Source organism: Pezoporus flaviventris, unplaced genomic scaffold, assembly GCF_033815535.1.
Source record: "Pezoporus flaviventris isolate CSIRO_AGI_PZ_B2104156 unplaced genomic scaffold, CSIRO_AGI_Pfla_v1 ptg000001l, whole genome shotgun sequence".
In the NCBI taxonomy this organism is placed as follows: Eukaryota; Metazoa; Chordata; class Aves; order Psittaciformes; family Psittacidae; genus Pezoporus; species Pezoporus flaviventris.
The window spans coordinates 10,066,816-10,086,375 of NW_026892549.1; the positions used below are offsets into that span (position 1 = coordinate 10,066,816).

Below are 19,560 nucleotides of genomic sequence, written 5' to 3' on the forward strand. Positions count from 1 at the left end.
TCTTTCAGATTCTTTCCCATTTTAATTTTAAATGTTTCCCTTCTTCGTAGTGAATCCTGTGGCTAGCATTTGAATATCTGTCCATTTATCAAGGAAATCTGCTATTTTTTCCTAACAGAAAGCATTAGAATCTCACCAGAGTGTGTCGCAGATGCTGCTACAATCTTCCTACTATTCGTAACCCTTTTGCAGTTTTAGGATTAGCAATGGGCTTCAGACACAGTAGTATCTTTCATAAATAGAAGGAAACTACATAGTCTGGTCTCCACTAGGATTTAAAACCCCTTTCATTTTGAGACGTATTAGCTTTAAAATAAAACTACCTTTTTCATTAAAAAGCAAACATGAAGAGCAAAACAGGAAGCTTATTTGAGAATGTATCCTGGTAAGTGAATATGCATGCAGAGAGGACAGCAAGAAGTCTATTGTACTGGTTCACTGCAGGTGCACAAAGGTCCAAAGTGCAAGCACCTGAGGTTATACACAAAACCTATCACTGTGTCTGAAGCTTTCTTCTAAATGCGAAGAATCATGTAATTTAAGAGACTAGTCAGATGACTCAGAACCACAGAAGGAGGTATCAGGTGTTAGCATGCATCATCAGAACAGCCCTGTAAAGGTATCAATGACCAAGCAAAGGTGTGCTTACAGATGTGCTTACAGATTCTTACCACAGCAAGCCTTCGAGACAAATCAGAAGTTAGCAAAAAACAGGAGAAGGAACTAAGAAAGTAAGACAAAACCTAGCCTTAGGAAAGCTCTGGTCAGAAAAGCTCTGCCTCTAGAAGGACAGAAATTATAATTTTTCAAACCTCAGAGAGCTCCTAGTTGTGCTGATGTCAAGAAGATTGGAACCAACTTTGCAAAGCAGAAGGAGAAGCAGATGTCTAAAATTTTATGCAGATGAGTTGACTGGAGAAGAAGGAAACTAAGGGTAAGCTCATGTGGCATATGTCATATAGCCATGAGAAAATAGTCTGTATCAGAAAGAGATTAATACTAAAACAGTTTCATAAAACGAGTGTCAGGGAAGAAAAACTGTTTTAATCAAAATAATTTCTATTTCTGTGTATCCAAGTCACATTCAGGTCACCCCTTTGGAAATGTCAGCAATATTAACAAAGCAAAAAATACAGTTAAAGTTTCTTATATAAATTATGGCTCCTTCAGCAAGGTATCTTTGCAAAGACAATCTGATTTTGAACTTCACTCTTGCAAGAATACCAATTAATAGCACACTGACATGTATCTAAGGTTTATACAAACAAGAATCCTACAAAGTCCTACAGTCTCTGCTAGAGGTTTCTTGTAAATACAGAAATAGTGGGCAATAATAACCTCCCTAAACTAGGCAATTCTGCTTCCTTACATTGAGGATTAAAAGCCAAAGGGGTATAGAAATCCAAAGTACCTATTGCTTGCTTGTGGGAATAATTTAATTTCTTGATTTGTTTTCAACAACTATTTATCTAGAAAAAAAGGTAGAACTGCACACAACTTTTTCAGAACAAACTCCTTCACTTTTAAGTGCATCTTCCAAGACAAACAGTCAAAGAAGTAGCATTTCATTTCTTAAAACACTGAAAAATTTTGTTACTACTCAAATGAATTAAAGCTGTTTTTGTTAATGCAGTCTTTGGAACATGTTGTACAGAGGAAGCTTGCATCTTTCTCTCACTAATGTGGGTGTCCTGATATTCTTGGGATTCTCACCTACTCATGTGAGTCAGTTTTATATAACGCTACAACATATAATTTACCTCCTACTCACAAGCCAACACTTTAGCACTAACATCTTAACCAAGGGTTATTTAAGGAATCTGAACTTAGTACATTTTTATATAAAACTGCGCAAGCAACCATTACATTTGTGTGTCAGTAATCACAGCACACAGTCCTAAAACTAGAACAAAGAGAGCTCACTTCCTTGCAATAATGATCAAGGTTGTTTCACCAAAAATAGATCTCCAGAAGATTAAGCTAGATTATACCCTTGTTCTTGAACTACACCAGGTATTTTAAAAATCCCTATATAATAAAAAGCCAATCCTTAATCTAACGTAAGATGCACTTAATTGCCATATCTGAGGTGCTAATGTTTCTCTGGAGTGTAGAGAATGGTTGTACTGTCTCATGCTTTTCTCCACACTCTTCAACGTTTAACGCACAAATCATCTAAAATGCTTTACTGAGATTTGAAAGCTATGAGAGCATTGCTGCCAGTGTGTTCTAGTATTTTAGCTTTGACCAAGACATATGGAATAACACATATCAAGTTGAAGGTTAAGCTCAGACAATTCAATAGGTTTTTAGAATATATTAATTGAACTGTTAACTGATAGAAATTCTAGTCAAGATGACACCTAATTGTGATAGTGAAAACTCTTCACCTATTCAGTCACTGGCTTCAGAGACAAACTGGTTCACCAGCTGATTCAGTGCAAGAAAAATTGACTTCAGTTAATTGGAACTGTAAGAAAAACATCAACAACTTTCAACTACTGACAGCCTATAAGCTATAAACCTTAACCTTGGTATTAATGGCATGACTGAAATACCTGTGATCAACAGTAGGTCTTCCTTAGTATGCAGCCTAATGACTTTCAATGAAATGTAGGTACTTATCACAGCTTTTCCAATAAGTTCTGCATTCCCAAATGACCCTCCCTCTGCAGTGCTTTGCAGTGCAAAAGCTACAGAAGAACTACTCTCTTCCTGTCATTCCTCTTTAAAGTTAGCTGAATCAGGAAATAAGGAAAAGAATTATCTAGTCTCTTCATTTTCAACAGTTCCCAGATTCGATGTCTCTTCCCTCCAGTACAAAAGGCTCTCAAAGCCAGTCTTAAGTTTCCTCCTACCCTTTGCTCCTTCTCCATACCAATACTTTGAAATACTTTTGTGCCTTTCAATTACTTCAAAAACCACCCATTTAGCTGTTGACAGAATATCCTACTTCTTTCCTGACATGTGTCTCCGAACTAAGCAATTATGCTGCTCTTTTCTAAATTAATTTATCTCCTTTAACAGGTTCCCCCTTCAACACAATACAAAGACATCATAAAATATGTGGATTTTAATTGTTTACCCAGCTACCTTTGGGGTAGTTTGCTCTTATGTCTCTCTGTTCTCCCTCTCCTTTCAACTGCCATTAAGTCAGTCAGAATCTGACTCATACTTGCTTAAGACCTTGTTTTTTCTCACTTGCCTGAAACTAGCTTGTCTCACATTCTCAAAACTGATCACTTACATTCTGCCCTCTCCCTGATGCTTACATTTAAACACACCAATTTTTTCACTGTGGATTCTCCCCCTGCAAACTTCCACACAGCTAACACTAAACTCACTTTCCCTCTCTCCATTAACGGCTGGCAACCTATTACCTACAGTCATAGTCTTCCTTGGTTCTTCTGCCCAACACATTGTGCTCTTCATTTCTAAAAATCTCTTTTCTATTCCTGCTGCTAAAAGTCCATGTTTAAACCGAGGTAATTCCTCAGATTACTACCACTGCTTTTTTCTGTTCTTGAATATTTTTTTTTTTTACCTCAAAAAGTTCTTCTCCCAAATGACATTCTACATTTGCTTTCTGACAATGCATTTTTTTGTTCCATTTGAATTACCTCCCAGTTCCTCCAGCATCACTTCCAAACAAGCCTCCTTGGCCATGACAGCTCTGCAGAATTTGGCTCAGTTTCTCATTCAGACTTCCTGCATCTGAACCTCATTCTGTGAGTTAGTTCTCAGCACTTCTCACATTCTGAAACATTACAAACCAATGTCTTTAAAAAAAGAAACCTTTCTTTAAAAACACAGTACTCGCAGAAATACTCCGTATTTAATTGCTGAAATGTATTAACTGTTTGATCCTCATTTCATATATCTAAAATTAGTTCCTGAATATGTTGGAATAAAGGATTTATTTCTTGATCTAACAAGAGACTTATGGCTTGTTTTAAACATCTCTTTCAGAATATCTAACTACAATCTACTGAGACTACAAACAGAAATCACATTAAAAAATTACAATTGTTTTATCCTCAGCTCTCTATGATCTGAAGATCTACAAATAGAGACACTTGTTTATGGCACCTGATGCTGCAAGTCACCAAGTACAAATTAAAATAAAAAAGAAACATTCCTAGAAGCAATCCTAGACATGACTAAAACCCCACTCCAAACAAAAAAAACACCCCCAGCAAAAAAAAACCAAACAAACAAAAAAACACACACCAAAATGCCTCCCCCCTCAAAAAAAAAAAAAAAAAAAGTGAATTTCCTTTTCTAACATGCAATTTAAGTAATTTGGTGTCCGTCAAAGCCAGTGTAACAGAGAGAATAAGCAGATCTCCCAGAAAAGACTATGATTAACTTCATCTTGTCTGGTTTTGAATTTACTTTCTTCATGTTAAACTCTGAACTCTCCACCTTAAGATCAAATTGGTCACAAGTTTAATAGCAAGAATTTAAATGAACTCCAGTCTCACAACAACAGCGATACTACAGATTTTGGACTCATTAAAGAATATTCTGTTTGGTACTTAAACCAGTTCCACATCATTATATGCAGCACATAAGAATGATAGACAATCACTGTTACATGCTCGCAAGGAAATAGTCAGAATGCTAACTAGGGTTTCCAGCAACTTATTCAGTACAACATGGCAAAGTATGAATAAAACTTGAAGAAAATTTTTTCTTATAAATGCTCTCCATAAATATGTATAACTATCAACATAGTCAGTACATAATCTTATAAGTAATGATGATATACTGATAATTATCAAATAGCTATAGCTCCATAAAATATGAACTCTCCATGCCAACCTTTTCCGTTACATTTTTCTCCCTTTAGAAATCAATGGTTATTGTTTTCACTGCATAAAAGAAGTTGTACGCTACTTCCTCAAGTTAAACTAAGACATGAAGTAAACTAATAGACTGCAGTGTTGTGAGGACTTAAGACATGAAAAGAGTAAAGCAAAACTAAACTGAAAATAATACCATACCTTTCAGAAGAGAAATACTGAGATATAACACAGGGAAACAATCCAATAGTAACCTGTAAAAAATTTTGGCAAGTGTTCCTTTAAACCTTGTAGCTAATTCTGAAAAAATAGATTATTTTAGACAATGGTAGAAAGCATTTAGTCTTGCATTCAATCACAACACAGACTTGCAGCAACCTGTGACCTTTCAAACAAAGGACAAAAAAAATAGATGTAAACAGTAACAGATAAGTAAAGATGCATATAGGATTAGTGTTTCAAAATGGAAAGGGAATAAAGATCTGTTTTCCTCTCTGATTTTTTTTTTATACATAGCTACTATCAAGGACAAGAAACTGGAGAAAAGAAATACACTAAAAAAGCAAACCTATCAGTAATCAAAGATCAAAAAGTAGTAAAGATAAAGGCAAAGCTCTGGTAACTTAAAAAGGCAATACAAGAAAGCAACAGTGGCATTATACAGGAGAAAAAGATTCATAGACAACATAAAAAGCAGAACTAAACTCAGTTAAAATTACAAAAATAAAAGGGACAAGTAGTTAAACAGAAGTGTAAGAGAAAAGGACCTACTGCTCTAGCACAAACTAAAATGTGCATGGAAGCAAATGGAGACTGAACGTATTTTCTCTTATTATACCAGCATCCATAAGCCAGAAATATACCTTCCTTAGACACTCGGATCAAATGGGAAGGATACTTTTCATACTCCTTAATGGCAAATACAGAAGAATTCACCTAATTCAGGCTATCTAATTCAGAGTCTAGACAAAGAAAGCCTAACCTCTCCCTCAAGATCTAAAACATTCAATTAAAAGACACATTTTTACTCCTCCCCACTCCTGCCCAATGCACTGGTCATGCAGACTATAGAGGGGTGTCTTTATGTTCAGACTGGCTGAATGAGATACAACAAAGCAGATTCAGAATAAGAATTTCTGAGAACTTGAGAACTTTTATTTCAAGGTGGGAGGAATGCACGTCTACAGTGATGCAGATATCGACTCAATTTCTGTGAATTCTCATCACTCCTTTCTACTACCACTCTAGGAAGCTAAATAAATTTGTAGAAATTCACCTAATAATTTAAATATGACTTATATCAGAAATTTCTGACCCTACAAAAGGCTATACTATGGCTGGGAATTCTAAATATTTCTATTTGCTTCTTGCCAAAGAGCTATCATTTCTATGATTCAACTACTAAAACCTCAGCAGACTTTACCTTTTGAGTGATGAACTGGAGCTAGAACCTTTTAGCTGTGTTCATAAGCTAAATTTTGGTTTTAGCCTGTTTTTCTGGTCTACTTTGAGGGTGGGAGGGGGGAGTTAATTTCTATAAAGATTGATAAAGTCTTTAAACTAAAACTCTGTTTTAAATAATGAAGAATTAACTATATGTTTCTCCTGTGTAGCTTGCTACGGATGAGAAATAATCAATGGAAAAAATGCACTATTTCGAAGTGCAGGCAACTGACTTGTGATAGGGGACACTCAGACTCCATTCTCTAATAAGATCACTATCATAATGATTATCTGTAGCCTACTATCCAAAACAACATTAAAGACTACGATTTTTTCTTACTCTAGAAAATTACTGCCTAACAAGACAAATACCCTTTCATTAAAACTGATAGCTGTTAATGCCAGATTGGAACTCTATACCATATTACTGCCATTCATTGTCATTTACCTCTTTTTTTACTGTGTCTACATTCAATAAACAACAAACCAACATGAAGGGGGAAACTAAAAATCACATGCTCCAGAACACATAAATATAACTTAACGTATTACCTCTAAAACCTAAAAAGTACCATTATAAAGCAAAAATTACCTAGTAAAATGCAGATCCTGGTAAACATATTAATAAGCATTTCAATATTTAGACCAATTGATATATACCCCCATCCCCCCCAAAAAATTAGAAGTTATAGTATTAATGCACTTGATCCTCATGTAAGAAAGTGAGAAAAAAATACAGCAGGAAACTAGATTACCCCAGTAAAATGGTTTGTATGCATAATTATAATGGAAAAGCTAATTTCATGAGTGGTAAATACCTCCAAGTCCTCTTTCACATCCATAAGCAAGACAACCTAAACAAATTGTTCTGCCAACATTTCTAGGAAAAAAGTTCTCTGTGTGCCTGAAGGCATCTTTTTCAGATACCATCAAGAAGGCAAGCAATGCTAAGTAATGATGTTTGCAAATCACATGCTGACAGTGTTTATTATAAAACTTGATAAAGCATTTAGTGATACAATTTGTGCATGTTATCCAGTAGCAAGAGAGCTAATTTTCAAACAACAGCATGCCTCTGACTTCTACAGTATATTCAGGTAAACAAATTGTTTGTAATTCAAGACAGATGTTGCACACTTCTAAAAAGAGAGGATATAAAACAAGAATACATGATAGAAAGATACATATTAGTAAAAGTAACAGTAAAAATCATCAATATCCAAAGAGAGATCTGTGCTCAAGACACTGAATACAATCCTTATCAGTACAATCAAGCCATTTGTCCATTATCTTTGCATCTTGGGTATTTTGCCCAAACTTACCACTTTTTCCAGGGCACTGTGCTTTGATACTGCCACCTCCCCTCCACTAACACCTGAATATTGGTCAGTGATTTCTCAGTATTGTTTAGGTTTTCATTATGAAGTCTGCCTCAGAATAAAATAGGGCTGAAAATGACACACTGTTGCTCAGAACAACTAAACCCAATAAGCAAGATGACATCTTAAGGTTTTCACTTTATGCCTCTTCATTTGCAAGTGATTAGGTTATCCTGAGCTCTTAGGAAATGGGGATTTGCCCACATCTGCCCAAACTATGACTAATAACCAGCAAAGAGCAGAGAGAATCACTCACTTCTGCCCTGCAACAGCATACACACAACTGACCCTAACAGTCCTAAATATTCCCTAAGCCCATTGCTAAGAGTTTTTGGTCCTGGGAGAAGTTTGTTGCTTTCTATTTAAGATAGCTTAAAGCACACATAAATAAATAAATACACAGTAATGCCTTTTTAAAAGGTAACTTACACTTTTCCTGAAAGAAAAGCATAAAAATAAATTAGTTTTCAAGGTCAGAATTTGTGTGCACCCGTCTTCTCTGCACATTGAAGACCAAACACTGTTTCTATCCCAAGTACCTATTCAAAAGTGCCTTTCTGAAGAATAATCTCTAGTAAAGAGTAAGCAGCCATGCAGTTATTTACCTTTAAGACATGTCTGTGAGCTAAAAGGTTATCTTAGCATATGTTAACTACACACTATCTTGTTGGGTCTAAAATCATTAGTTCTGGAAAAGTGTAAGGTAGCCTCTGTTAGTCTACATGATGCCTTTGGAGCATGCACTGAAAAAGCCTTTAATTCATTTACAAATGAACCAAAAGCACAAATCACAACAGTGTATTTATTTTACCCTCCAGGAAAAGACAAAGGAATTAATAGCTTACTCTAAGCCCCTTCCACACTACAAATAAAAGTTTGTTCTAATAATATGCCCCTTCTCACAGGGGGTGCTTGTCTAACCTAAAATAATATTAAATCTCTTCAGCCAACAACAGAATGCTTTCTCTGCACCAGTTTCCTACCACTGCTGCAAAACACAGACTACGTGATGACTGCAAAGAGAGTACATAGCCTGAGGAGATGCACATACTGCTTACTTCTAGTCCCATGTTTATATATTTTTAAAACTACAAATGACATTTCTATAGAAAAGTACCAGACCTTGCCAAAATATACCACTGGGAATACTGGAAGAAGGCTTAAATCATTATGGAGTACACAAAATGAAAAGACTTGGGTGAGCCAAAGGCTGACAAATAAGAAAATTCAGCTACAAGCAGCAGAGGCTCTTGTTCTCTGTTCTGGGACAGAAAGAAAATTAGATCTGCCTGAGCAAGGGACAGACTTAAAAAATACTCCTCAGGAAAGTTTGACTTAATACATTTTACTTACATAGAGGCTGGCTGCGAGTGTGCACACAATTCCTCAATTTGACTCAACTAAGATAAAGAATTTGCCATGCCAAGAAATAAAGGTTTCTTGCAATAATGATGAAAATACTTCCATACATGTCACAGTAAAACCATCAACACCATACTACTCAATTGTTTTTGGTTAATGAGAGGTTTCAAGAAAAGAAAATAACATAAAGCTCATAACCCTAATGAAAATAATTAATTCTCCTTTTGACAGTCATTAGCCTAGGTATTCCAAACCTGTTCAGATACTTATTGCAGGCAACTGTTACTTCTCAAACAAAAAGAATGAAACATCTGATTAAAATTTATCTAGTCCTACAGTTAAGCTGCTTCCTGAGGAACTTCCATATTATATAATAGGCTGCAAAAAATTATGCTACTTTCAAACAGATCCACTAGCCTCCTAATTAAGAAACTACACACATTTAGCGTCTTCTGTAATTTCACTATGTGTATATACAAATGCACTTTGATTGAATACTGTGTAAGCCTCACTTCCCTTTATTACAATCAGGTCAACCAAAATACAGTAGCCAAGGGCTTTGAATTTATTAAATTCAACTCCAGTGTAGACTTTGCTGTCTATTCTATCGAAGTCTCAGCCATCAATTAAAACTGTCTGCATTCATTTTCACAGTCACACTGTGCGGCAGGGAAGTGCCTAATATGACCAGTGCTCAAATAGAAATTAATGCCAAAACAGCATAACGCTTTTTACATCTCAGGCTTGCATGTTAGTGGCTGGGCTCATCTTTCTGCTCTGCTACCTCCTAGTCTGGCAGCATAGAACAGATGGCATGCTTCATTCCCTGAAGACACCAATGTAATAACTGTTGAAAGTTTTTGCCCAAATGAATAGAATTAGAGTGAAAAACTTCAGAGGAAATTTTAATTGATCAGAAGTTCCATATAATTGCAAGAACTGAAGATAAACACTTCCTTTCCAATTTTTCACCTTTAGCAAAAGAGAGACACATTTATTTTCTCCTGCAAAAAAATCACAAATGTTAGCAAGGAACCCCCTGAGGCCCTAAACCTCTTGTTCTGAGCAAGACAGCAAAGTATCAGAAACTAACTTCTTTAAAACCTAAGCTAAAATGATTTCATTTGTGCCAGACCTTTAAAATGCCATTGCTTTGAAGAGAACAACATGCAGTTGTTTCATGGCTTTAGGTTGCAACTGCCTAAATTTTCTAAAATTTTTAAACGTAGAAATAGTATTTCCCTTTTCTTTGCCCTATAAACCAGTAGCATGCTCTGACTCAGCAAAATATTTCCTGCTGCATAAACCATTTTTCTGATTTATCAGGTACTTAGTTGTTAAATGCCTACTTTATCAGTTGCTGCACTTGCTAACTGAGGACTCTGTAAGGCTTCTTCTGCTCTGCTGTTGCAGCTCAGTGAGCTCCAGAACACTCTGATTACACGCCAGAATTGTACCAAATTAAAAATAGAATACCACACAGATGCATCAAGGTCTGTTAGTCATTCTCTTAACAGCTCTACCACGCCATTAAGAACTAACGAAACAAATGTGAATTAACTTATTTTAAGAATTCTCTATTAACATGACAAAAAGGATGGTCCTGATATCAACCTCCTCTTACATGAGATCTTTGATACTACAGTTCGCTTTTCCATAAAGCATTATTAAACATTTCTTCATCTTCTGGGAAAAAAATAAAAAGCCCTAAACAAACCCTCATTTTAAACCATGTTATCTTATAGTTTAAGTAAGCTTTCTGTAATATAACACACCTAAGAGCTGCTGGTATTGCACAGCCTGTGTAAAAATTAAGATATTATTACCTGAAATAATTATTTTTAGTATATGACACAATAAAGATTTTACCTGCCACTTCTCTGAAGTGCAAATATGATGCCTTTCTCCTGAAAGGGAAGCAGTTTCTTTCTCAGTCTTTCAGGTAGAAAGGACAGCTTAGCATCAACATTTTCTGACTGAGAATCTTCAAGTGTAGCTGTGTCTTGCAATGTACTTGCCATGGTGAACCTGAGGGAAACACCACCAAAAAAAGGTGTCTTACTTAAAAGACAGGCCTGCAGTTATGTTACAGAATGGAACTATAATAATAATCACTCCATCTTTAAATACTCAGTATCTACATAGCTTTTCTCAAGTCTTGAGAATTCTTCCTAGAAAGCATAAATCAATGCATATTATGGAAGAGCCCAGCACCCTAGTATCAACAAAATATTCTAACTATAGCAGTATGAAGAGATCTGCATGTATCACTTCAGTGCTACAAAACAGTTAAGAAAGTTCCCTGTTTATGGATGAAAGTTATTTGCTATTCAAATAGAGCTTACTTATAGACATTAAAATATAACTCTTTCTGGTTAATATTTTCTCACAGAAAAGTTACAGGAAAGAAAAGGTTATTTAATCTTCTGATGATGGAACTAAGAGTCCTCTAAAATTTTTAATCCTAAGAATCAAATTACAAAAAAAAAGGGCAAAATACACCCAGTTTGAGGGAAGGAAAAAAAAAAAACAACAAAAACAAAAAACCACAAAAAAAAAAAAAAAGGAGTAAAGACCTCAATGAAAATTCTCATACTGTGCTTCAGACTAAAAACACGGATTCATCATTTTTGTCCAAGGGGACAGGATCAGAGATGAAATACTAGCTTTTGTTCTCTTATAACTTCACTAGACTTTAAACAAACAAATGGTTAAAAAGCTCGGTAGCAGTCTGTGCTAACTAAACATGAAGAAAGCACCAAACCTTTACATCAAAGCATTACCTAATTATTTTGGATTCACGGCCTGTGTGATGAACAGGATTACCTTAATGATCATAGAAACAAACATTATCAACCAAAATAGCTTCTTGTATAAGTAACAGTAGATACTGTACTACCAAACTTTCAAACATATAAAGCCCTAGAAACACTATTGCACATGTATGAAAGCAAGAGTCCTAACTGGAAAGACATGAGTTCATGTATATACACACACTTAAGGACTTCCGTATAAACATGGTTTCAATCCTACTCTCAAAAAAATATAACTCAAGGGTCTGACCACCTGATGTTCCTCACTAGATCAGTGGAAGTGATTCACACAGCAGGAAGAACTCCATGGCTGGAAAGAGGCTGCTGTTGTGCTTCCAATAGCACGATCAAGGCAAAGAAAGCCCAATTTTCAAGTAAGTCTGGTACCATCAGAAAAAAGATAGGATCTTTTCTCCCTAGATTCATATCAGGTCACACACTCAAGATCCTAACCTAACAAGAGACAAACCCAAGTGCTGCTAAACCACCTCCTGATATAAACCACTGACTAGAACATAACCTGTCCAGAGATAAAAGATGGACGCCCTCTCAATGGCAATGAAATAGCCGATTATAGAGAAAGGAAATATGGATTATTTTTTTCTGCAAGCCAGACTTTCTGTATCATCTAATTGTGACTGTACTACTGACTATGGCTTTTTTTTTCCCTTCCACTTTTCTAAGTGCAATCTCTCTCATATCTTTAAAGAAACATTATTCTGGCATCCTGGGCCTCTAGAATATTCAACAGCAGATAAAAGTACTATTATCAGTATCAAGACTCTTTGATGCATGCTCATCACTGAATTTTGCTTAACAGAAGAAGGAAAGCCTCTGGTTTCCTCTGTATGCCCAAGAGATGCATTGTAAAGAAGAGAGAAGAAGTTAGAAAGCTCTGGTAAATACTGACTTACTCTCAGTTGAGGAAACAGAAATGTTTTAGCTCTAACTGTTGGGAAAGCAATGGTAATCACTTCAATAGTTCTACCACAATATTTTCCACAGGGTATTTTTTTTTCTTTAGAAGTTCATTAAAGTACTGCAAGACTGATGGCAAAAACCAAACACTAAACATTTCTGCAGAGCCAATCAACACGTATGCTTGCAGGACTGGCGGACCTGACAAACCTTTTCAACACTCAGTTCTGCGATTCACTCCTAAAGGAAATTTCTGACTCACTTTCTGTGATGATTTTCTGTGCTGTAAAAGCAAAGAAAATTATACACTTCTGATCAGCTTGCTACATAGCTTGTTGTGAGTGACAATATGAGAATGAAATGTTCACATAATTAACTTTCTGTTGAACCAAATTATGACAAGATTCTTTCACTGAAACACTGAATAAAAACTATGCAGTTTCAGAAGCATAAATTTGAATTAGAGGAGGCACATATGACTCATTATACATAGCAATACTACCATAAAAAATGTTTTTTGCATCAGTTACTAGTAAGGTTCAAACTGACACTGCAGGTCTATCTTAAAAAGCAGCAACACAGAATCCAGATATAGAAAAGGTTTTATTTTTTTCTCTAGGTGAAAAATTAATGGATGGCAACTAATTACAGAGTAGGTGAATAATTAAGGAAGCCTATATGCAGTGAACAATAACTATTATAAAAACATACACAAGGAATAGTGTTAGCACAGCACAAGACAGCAGTGTGAACTGTGCATTACTAAACCTTTCACACATTGCTCTCTGGAAAGGCAAAGTAGTGTGCATAATCACATTATCACAATATTGTCCTAATTATCAACTTTATGTTTCAGTCCTTTGCATTTACCTTATCAACACTATTATTTTCACTTGGACTACAAGCTTTCAAAGATGGACTTTGCCATTTGCTGTGCGTATGTAGCCTACCAGACTTGTGGTTGATTCTATGGAATTCAAGTGAAAGAATACCTCAGGGAAAATATTTGATGCCTGAGATACAACTGCCTGTGAACAAGCACTTCAGAATGAAATTTTAAGAACTTAGATAACTAAAGGCTTGGTGTGGAGACCTAAATTTTCACGCATTCGGCTACAGAAGTTGCATGAGTAAAAAAAAAAAAACTGTACAGGATTTTCTCAAGTTGTAAAGGAAATCAAGGATGAAATAGCTGAATTCCTAAACCCACTAACTTTTAATCTAAAACCGCTTTAGTATCTCAGGACTACGTAGGGGTCAATGATCCCAAATTTTAAAAGGAGGAACGAGGAAGACTTATGGATCTACAGCAGAACTCTCTCATTGTGCATAAAAAACAGTGAAAAATGAAGTGCAGAACTTGTGAACACAGGATAAATGCATCTATTTGGTGGGAATCAACATGCCTTTTGTAAAGGTGGGTCTTATCTTCCAAGTCCGCTTAAGTGTTTTTGAAGGGGATCTGTAACAATGTACCTATAAACCTGTTGGTGCAGTCCAGTTTCTACGATTTTTCAAAATTAATGAAATTTAAACAGTTTTACAAATGTATTTGTACAGTAATTCGCAGGGAAAGTTTTAAGAAAGTCCCTCAAACTTTTATGTAAACTAAGCCATCATGTGAAAGAACTGCCCTGAAACTTTTTTTTCAATACGAGCAGATAGACTGTTTGTATATAAGAGAAATATCATGAGCAATATAAAGGAATCTGCTCCAACTTCTATTATGTTCAATGAATTCACAAATGATCTGGATAAATAAGTAACCCCTGAGGGATAAGGACAGTAAAAATACCTATTAAAAAAAAAAACCTGGAATTCTTTCTGTCACTGCTGACTATACTACTACTAAATGCTATACATTTCACTACAGACACTTCTCCTTCCGGAGGTCTGTACTGAGACCCAATTTGTTGAGGATAATACCCTAGATGATACGGTTTTTTATTGGAAGGTTGGGTGCAAGACCAACAAGAACTTCAAAGGCTATTTAAGTTCTGTAATAGCTGTTTGTCAGCATAAGATGATCATAATATAAACCCAGTATTTATTTTTATAGGCCATTAAGTATATCCTTTTAATGCAGTTCAGTAACAGATGCCTGAAACAAATGAGTATTTCCATCAAGCCTTTGCTTCATAAATTTCCTCTTCATGGTCTCAACTGTTCACCAACTCTACGTTCAAAAAAACTTAATAGGGAATGTAAGACCCAAAGAAAATCACGGGTCCTTGGCCGACTGATCCAATCATTTTTCCACTGTAAAAGAATATGGTGCAATAATAAACGATTGAAAAACTAACCAAGTTATCAGAATAGAGCATTTAAAAAAAATATTACAAGAAAAGCAATCAGACAGAACAAAGCTCTCTAGCACACAGCAGGTTTTCCACAAGCCAGTGCCTTGAGGAAAACAATCACCTTAATACCTGCCTTGGGGGAATTTATTCAGTTTTTAACATTCCCTGTACAGGGGTGTCCTGCAATAGCAGAACTACCCGAGCACATGCTGTGATAACGCACCAGCAGGCAGAACGAGCAGGACTAACGAGGCCTTATCGCACAAACAGGGTCTGAGAAACGTCACCTGAAACCTCGCCCCTTTGCAGTATCCGAGTCCCACCCAGGAGGCACCCCGCCGCTGCTGCCCGCGCAGCCCCTCAGCGCGTCACACCACCACTCCCGGCCCAGCCTCCACCTGTGAGGCGAGAACCAGGCCGCCCTCCGCCTCCTCCCAGACACCGCGCAGGAACAGGCTGGAGAGGACCCTCCCGCTCTCCGCTCCCCTGCGGGGCTGCTGACAGGCGGGGACCTTCAGGCCGTGCCCTCCGCGCCACTCACAGCTCCTACCGCCGCTGCCTCACACCTTCGCGGGCTCTAAGATCAAACCGCCGCCGCCGCCCGGAAATGACGCGAGGGAGAGTGGAGGAGCCCAAACGCGCTTCCCGCTGCGCGAGTGGCGGCTCTGTGTCCCAGGAGCGTTTTTTGTGTTTTCTGTGACCCTCCCGCCCCGCTCTCCCGAGTTAAACATCATGTTCTTCCCGGCTGTGTCCCGTCCGGGCCCCGCTTTGCTCGGGTGGTGCGCCGGGATTGAGGAACGAAGACTGCGGGAGCCGGAGGGGGCGGAGCGCGAGAAGGAAGGCGGCATGATTACCTAAGGGCAGAGGCCGCTGGGAGGAGAGGGCGTCAAGCGCAGGGGTGGTGTTAAGGGTTGGGCTAAGAGGGGCCCGCAGGACGGGGCGCCTCGGGCAGTGACGCCGGCTCTAGAGATTGGCGGGAAGAGCGGCTCAGGGCTGGAACCAAGGAGAGGGGCCCGGAAAGAGGAAGGGTGCGCCTCAAGGCGGGACTACCGCTCCCATCCTGCCCTGCGCTGGCCCCGCCGGGAGTACGGGTTCTCCGAGCGTCCGCTGGGAGATCACGTAGAGGGGCTGGGGTGCTGCTGCTCGGGGTAGGCAGCCAGCAGGCATGCTCAGCACATTACAGCCCAGGGAAGGCTACTGCCACCGCCCAGGAGCGGAACCGCGGGAACGGAGGCACCCGGGCTGCCATTAGCCGCGGGAGCAGTCTACCCGCGCGCCGCCAGTAATCGTCGGCTGCCCACAGTGGGTTGGCTTTACAGTGCCGGTGTCCGCGCCAAGGCGGGGTTCTTATTGGTGGTTATAGCCATCTATCAGCGCAGCGGCGCCCTCCGATTGGCAGCTGTTTCCTGGGCGGGCTTGCGCGCGCGTAAGCTCTGAAAAGCACCACTCACCGGCAGCGCCGGGGGAAGGCGCTATGCTGCTAATTGGCCCGTGCGGCCGTTAATCATTAGCGTTTGCCGCTGCTATTGGCGGTTGTGGCGCGGTGGGGCGGGCCTCTTTCCCCGCCGCGGCAGCAGGAGGAACCCAGGCGGCTGTCGGGGCTTGCGATGGGGTTAAGTGCCCCTCGTGCGTGAGCCCGCTGTCGCTGCGCCGGCCGCAGCCCGCCGGCCGCGCTGCCGCGGTAAGGAGCCCGCCGCTCCGAGGCGGAAGGCCCTCTCCTGCAGGCGGGAGGGCGGCGGTGGGGCCGCGTGCTCCGCTGAGGAGAGCGGGGGAGGGGGGGCAGTCGGCCGCGCCCGCAGTGCGGAGAGCTGGGGGCAGCCACTGAAGGAGGGCGGGCGGGCCCGCGCAGGGGGAGGGGCGCGCCTCGCGGCCGTTGGGGCCGGCTGCACCTGCACGCTGTGGGGCCGGGTGGTCCCGGTCCGAAGGGGAAAGGCTGGCCTTGTTCTTCTTCCCTAAAATAGGCAGCGCTGGTCACCGTTGGCGGAGTGGGGCACGACGACCTGGGGCTGTGTTCCCCTGCCGCCCGCCGTGGGACAGCCGGTTGGCCCCGGGGCTGCGCCCTCGGCCTGCTGCAGCCCTGCCCCGGCCCGGCCTGGGGTCTGTCCCGGCCTCGCAGGCGCGGTTACTTGTTGGAGGACGTGGGTCCTTTCTCAGCGAGCTGGTTGGTGGCCCTGGGATGCGCCGAGTCCTCCGCCGGTGGGCTCCAAGGGTGCCAAGTGTGGCGGGGCGGGTTTTTCGAGGTTAGCCCCTCGGGTTAGCAGTGGTTCTTTGAGATTGTACTGCGCTCATGGCTATCGTGGGCGCCAACTTAGACGTCTCCTTACGTTGTCTTGAGGAAAAATGTTATCTACCTGTATTCGTGCTACCTATGATAGGGTTGGAAGAGGGTTGTTAACTTACTATTTTTTTGGTCGCGTGTTGAGCAACTCTATATGTAGATATATCTAGCAAGCTGTAATCAAAAGTGTAAGTCGAATCCAGAGTAAACTGTCATAGCCAGGTCTTTACAGCCTCATTTAATAGCAGTTTTCAGCGCTGAAGAAGAGCTTCACTTTATGAGATGGAATGAGACAGGAAAAGAATTTCTTATGTTGAGTCTAAGATTATTCACAGTAAAGGGATTTGCACATATTCTGATTTTCATATTTAAGCCTGTAGACGAAGATACATGTTGGTGAATTTGTGTGATCTCTATAGAAAGCAGGATTAGGAAGGTGATGGGAAAAAAACCCAAATGAGTGATGGATATTGTGTTTAGGGTGCATTGTCAGATAATATGATCTACAAAAGTGTGATGTTTCTGAGTGTTTTTTTTATTTGTTTAATATTGATGCTCCTTTTCATTAGCTGTAAATTAGAGAGATCTTCCTGTGCCTAATGCAGAATAGGGGGTGTGTTGGATTGTTTTGTTTTTCCTCTTGCAGAGTGCCACTTGCCATTTTGCATTGAGGCATTACCAACTTTCAGCAGGGTTACTTTCACATGTGTTGTCTTCTATAAGGAGTGTTATACTTGAGACTTAATTTTTGGTTGAATACTAAGCAGAAGATGTGATCACAGGAATCTTGCAATGCAGTATTTCTTGTGAATGTTAGAGTACCTATTGTTGAAGTGAAAGCAAAAAAATGAAATTATTTTTCAAAAGGTTTTATTCAAGCAGTTTGCTATTCTGGAGAAGGAAATGGCAATAGAAATGTGATTTCTTTGGCAGTCTTCCATTTGTTTGTTACAAATGATAATATTGGCAGGTAGCTAATATTAAGTGTGTGTTTTACAGTAAATACTGTGATGCCAAGGGTTTGGGTGTTTTCTAGAAAATCTGTAATTTATAGCTTGTACTTCTCAAAAAAAAAAAAAGCCCCACTGGTAAGGATAAAATAAAGACTTGTTGTGTCTTTTAAATCTTGGAAGATCAAAAATATAGTACTTGTAACCACACTGCTCGCAATTCCAGGGTCAGTTTTTATATTACAAAACTTTAAATTGCTATCAAGATTAACTGCTAGTTTTCTTAGAAGTAAATATGGGTTTGCTTAAATACTAGTAATTTTAAGGGGTGTGCGTGCAGTGTACTGGGTTATGTTTGTTGACACTTTTTCAGACATTTGTTAAAGATATTGGAAGGGTAAATGACTCTTAATATTTTGCAGTGATTCACTGATTAAATTTACGTGTGTATGTGTGGATGGAGGAATGATGAAGGAAAATCTGAGGAGGCAGATAGTAGTTACTTTCCTCTTTGTCTTAAGCGTAATTCTTAAAACCTTAAGCATAATTCTTAAAAACTGCTTCAGACTAACTTGATGTTCTAGGTGAAGTGTTTAAGGTATAGTTCTGGGTATGAAACACAAATACCATGGGTTTGTGTTTTATTTAGTTGAAAGGTGCTATCTGTTTGCTCCAGTTAATTGAAATTCGTATATCTTTGTATCATCATTTCCACACATATTTTTTCTCCCCAGAGTTAATTTGCCTAAGAAATACAGCACCACATATTAAATATGATACGTTTGAAGTTTCAAGGTACTTTTTCCTAGGCTTTTAAAAGCAGTTGATACAGTTACATTTTTTTGGATTCTTTGGGGAAAATGGGACTTCTGACAGCATGTTCTTAAGGAGTGGATTGTCAGATAATGTTAGTAGAGCAATATAAACTTAAAATTGGCTGTAGTGCAGCATACATTCTATTTTTAAAAACCTTTTAATGTATATTGGCAGCATTGTTCACTTTTGGTGAGCTGGACACCTCTATTGTATAATTTTTACTACCTTAATAAAACTAGCAACAACTTTGGATGTCCTGATTAGTGATAGCCAATAAATCTATCAAAGCATATAGATTATGAAATTTTCCAGCATACTCTAATTCTTATTTCATAGATACGGAGAGAGTTAAGTCATAGCTAGTAAACACAAAATACTGTAATTCATGGGTGTGACATCTGAGGAGCTTTCATAGAAGTAGTGGAGTATTCTGTAATCCTGGCATGGAAGGACTGCAGCAGTGTTGGGGTTTGGGAGCCCAGTTAAGCTTTTGGTT

At 39.1% G+C, this 19,560-nt stretch overlaps 2 protein-coding genes across 18 annotated transcripts in view; one reads left to right on the forward strand and one right to left on the reverse strand.

Annotated features, from left to right (window-relative positions):
* The window catches only part of ZRANB3 (zinc finger RANBP2-type containing 3), a 487,195-nt gene extending 471,036 nt beyond the window's left edge, over positions 1-16,159 (reverse strand). Inside the window, exons 1-2 of one of the 5 annotated variants that reach the window (XM_061443528.1) lie at positions 15,875-16,159; positions 10,859-11,017 (exon numbers count right to left, since the gene is read on the reverse strand). In XM_061443528.1, coding sequence (XP_061299512.1) covers positions 10,859-11,010 — 152 coding nt within the window. In that variant the 5' untranslated portion in view covers positions 11,011-11,017; positions 15,875-16,159. Of the gene's footprint in view, positions 1-10,858; positions 11,018-15,394; positions 15,528-15,561; positions 15,623-15,874 lie in introns of those variants that run through there. The other 4 variants (XM_061443217.1, XM_061443378.1, XM_061443293.1 and 1 more) reach the window with 4 other exon arrangements.
* A 364-nt stretch (positions 16,160-16,523) lies between these two features.
* R3HDM1 (R3H domain containing 1) overlaps positions 16,524-19,560 on the forward strand; it is a 92,036-nt gene continuing 88,999 nt past the window's right edge. For 3 of the 13 annotated variants that reach the window (XM_061444512.1, XM_061444587.1, XM_061444576.1), the window contains exon 1: positions 16,526-16,701. The gene's annotated coding sequence lies outside the window, so the exon portion shown is untranslated. Of the gene's footprint in view, positions 16,702-19,560 lie in introns of all 13 variants that reach the window. The other 10 variants (XM_061444566.1, XM_061444598.1, XM_061444645.1 and 7 more) reach the window with 7 other exon arrangements.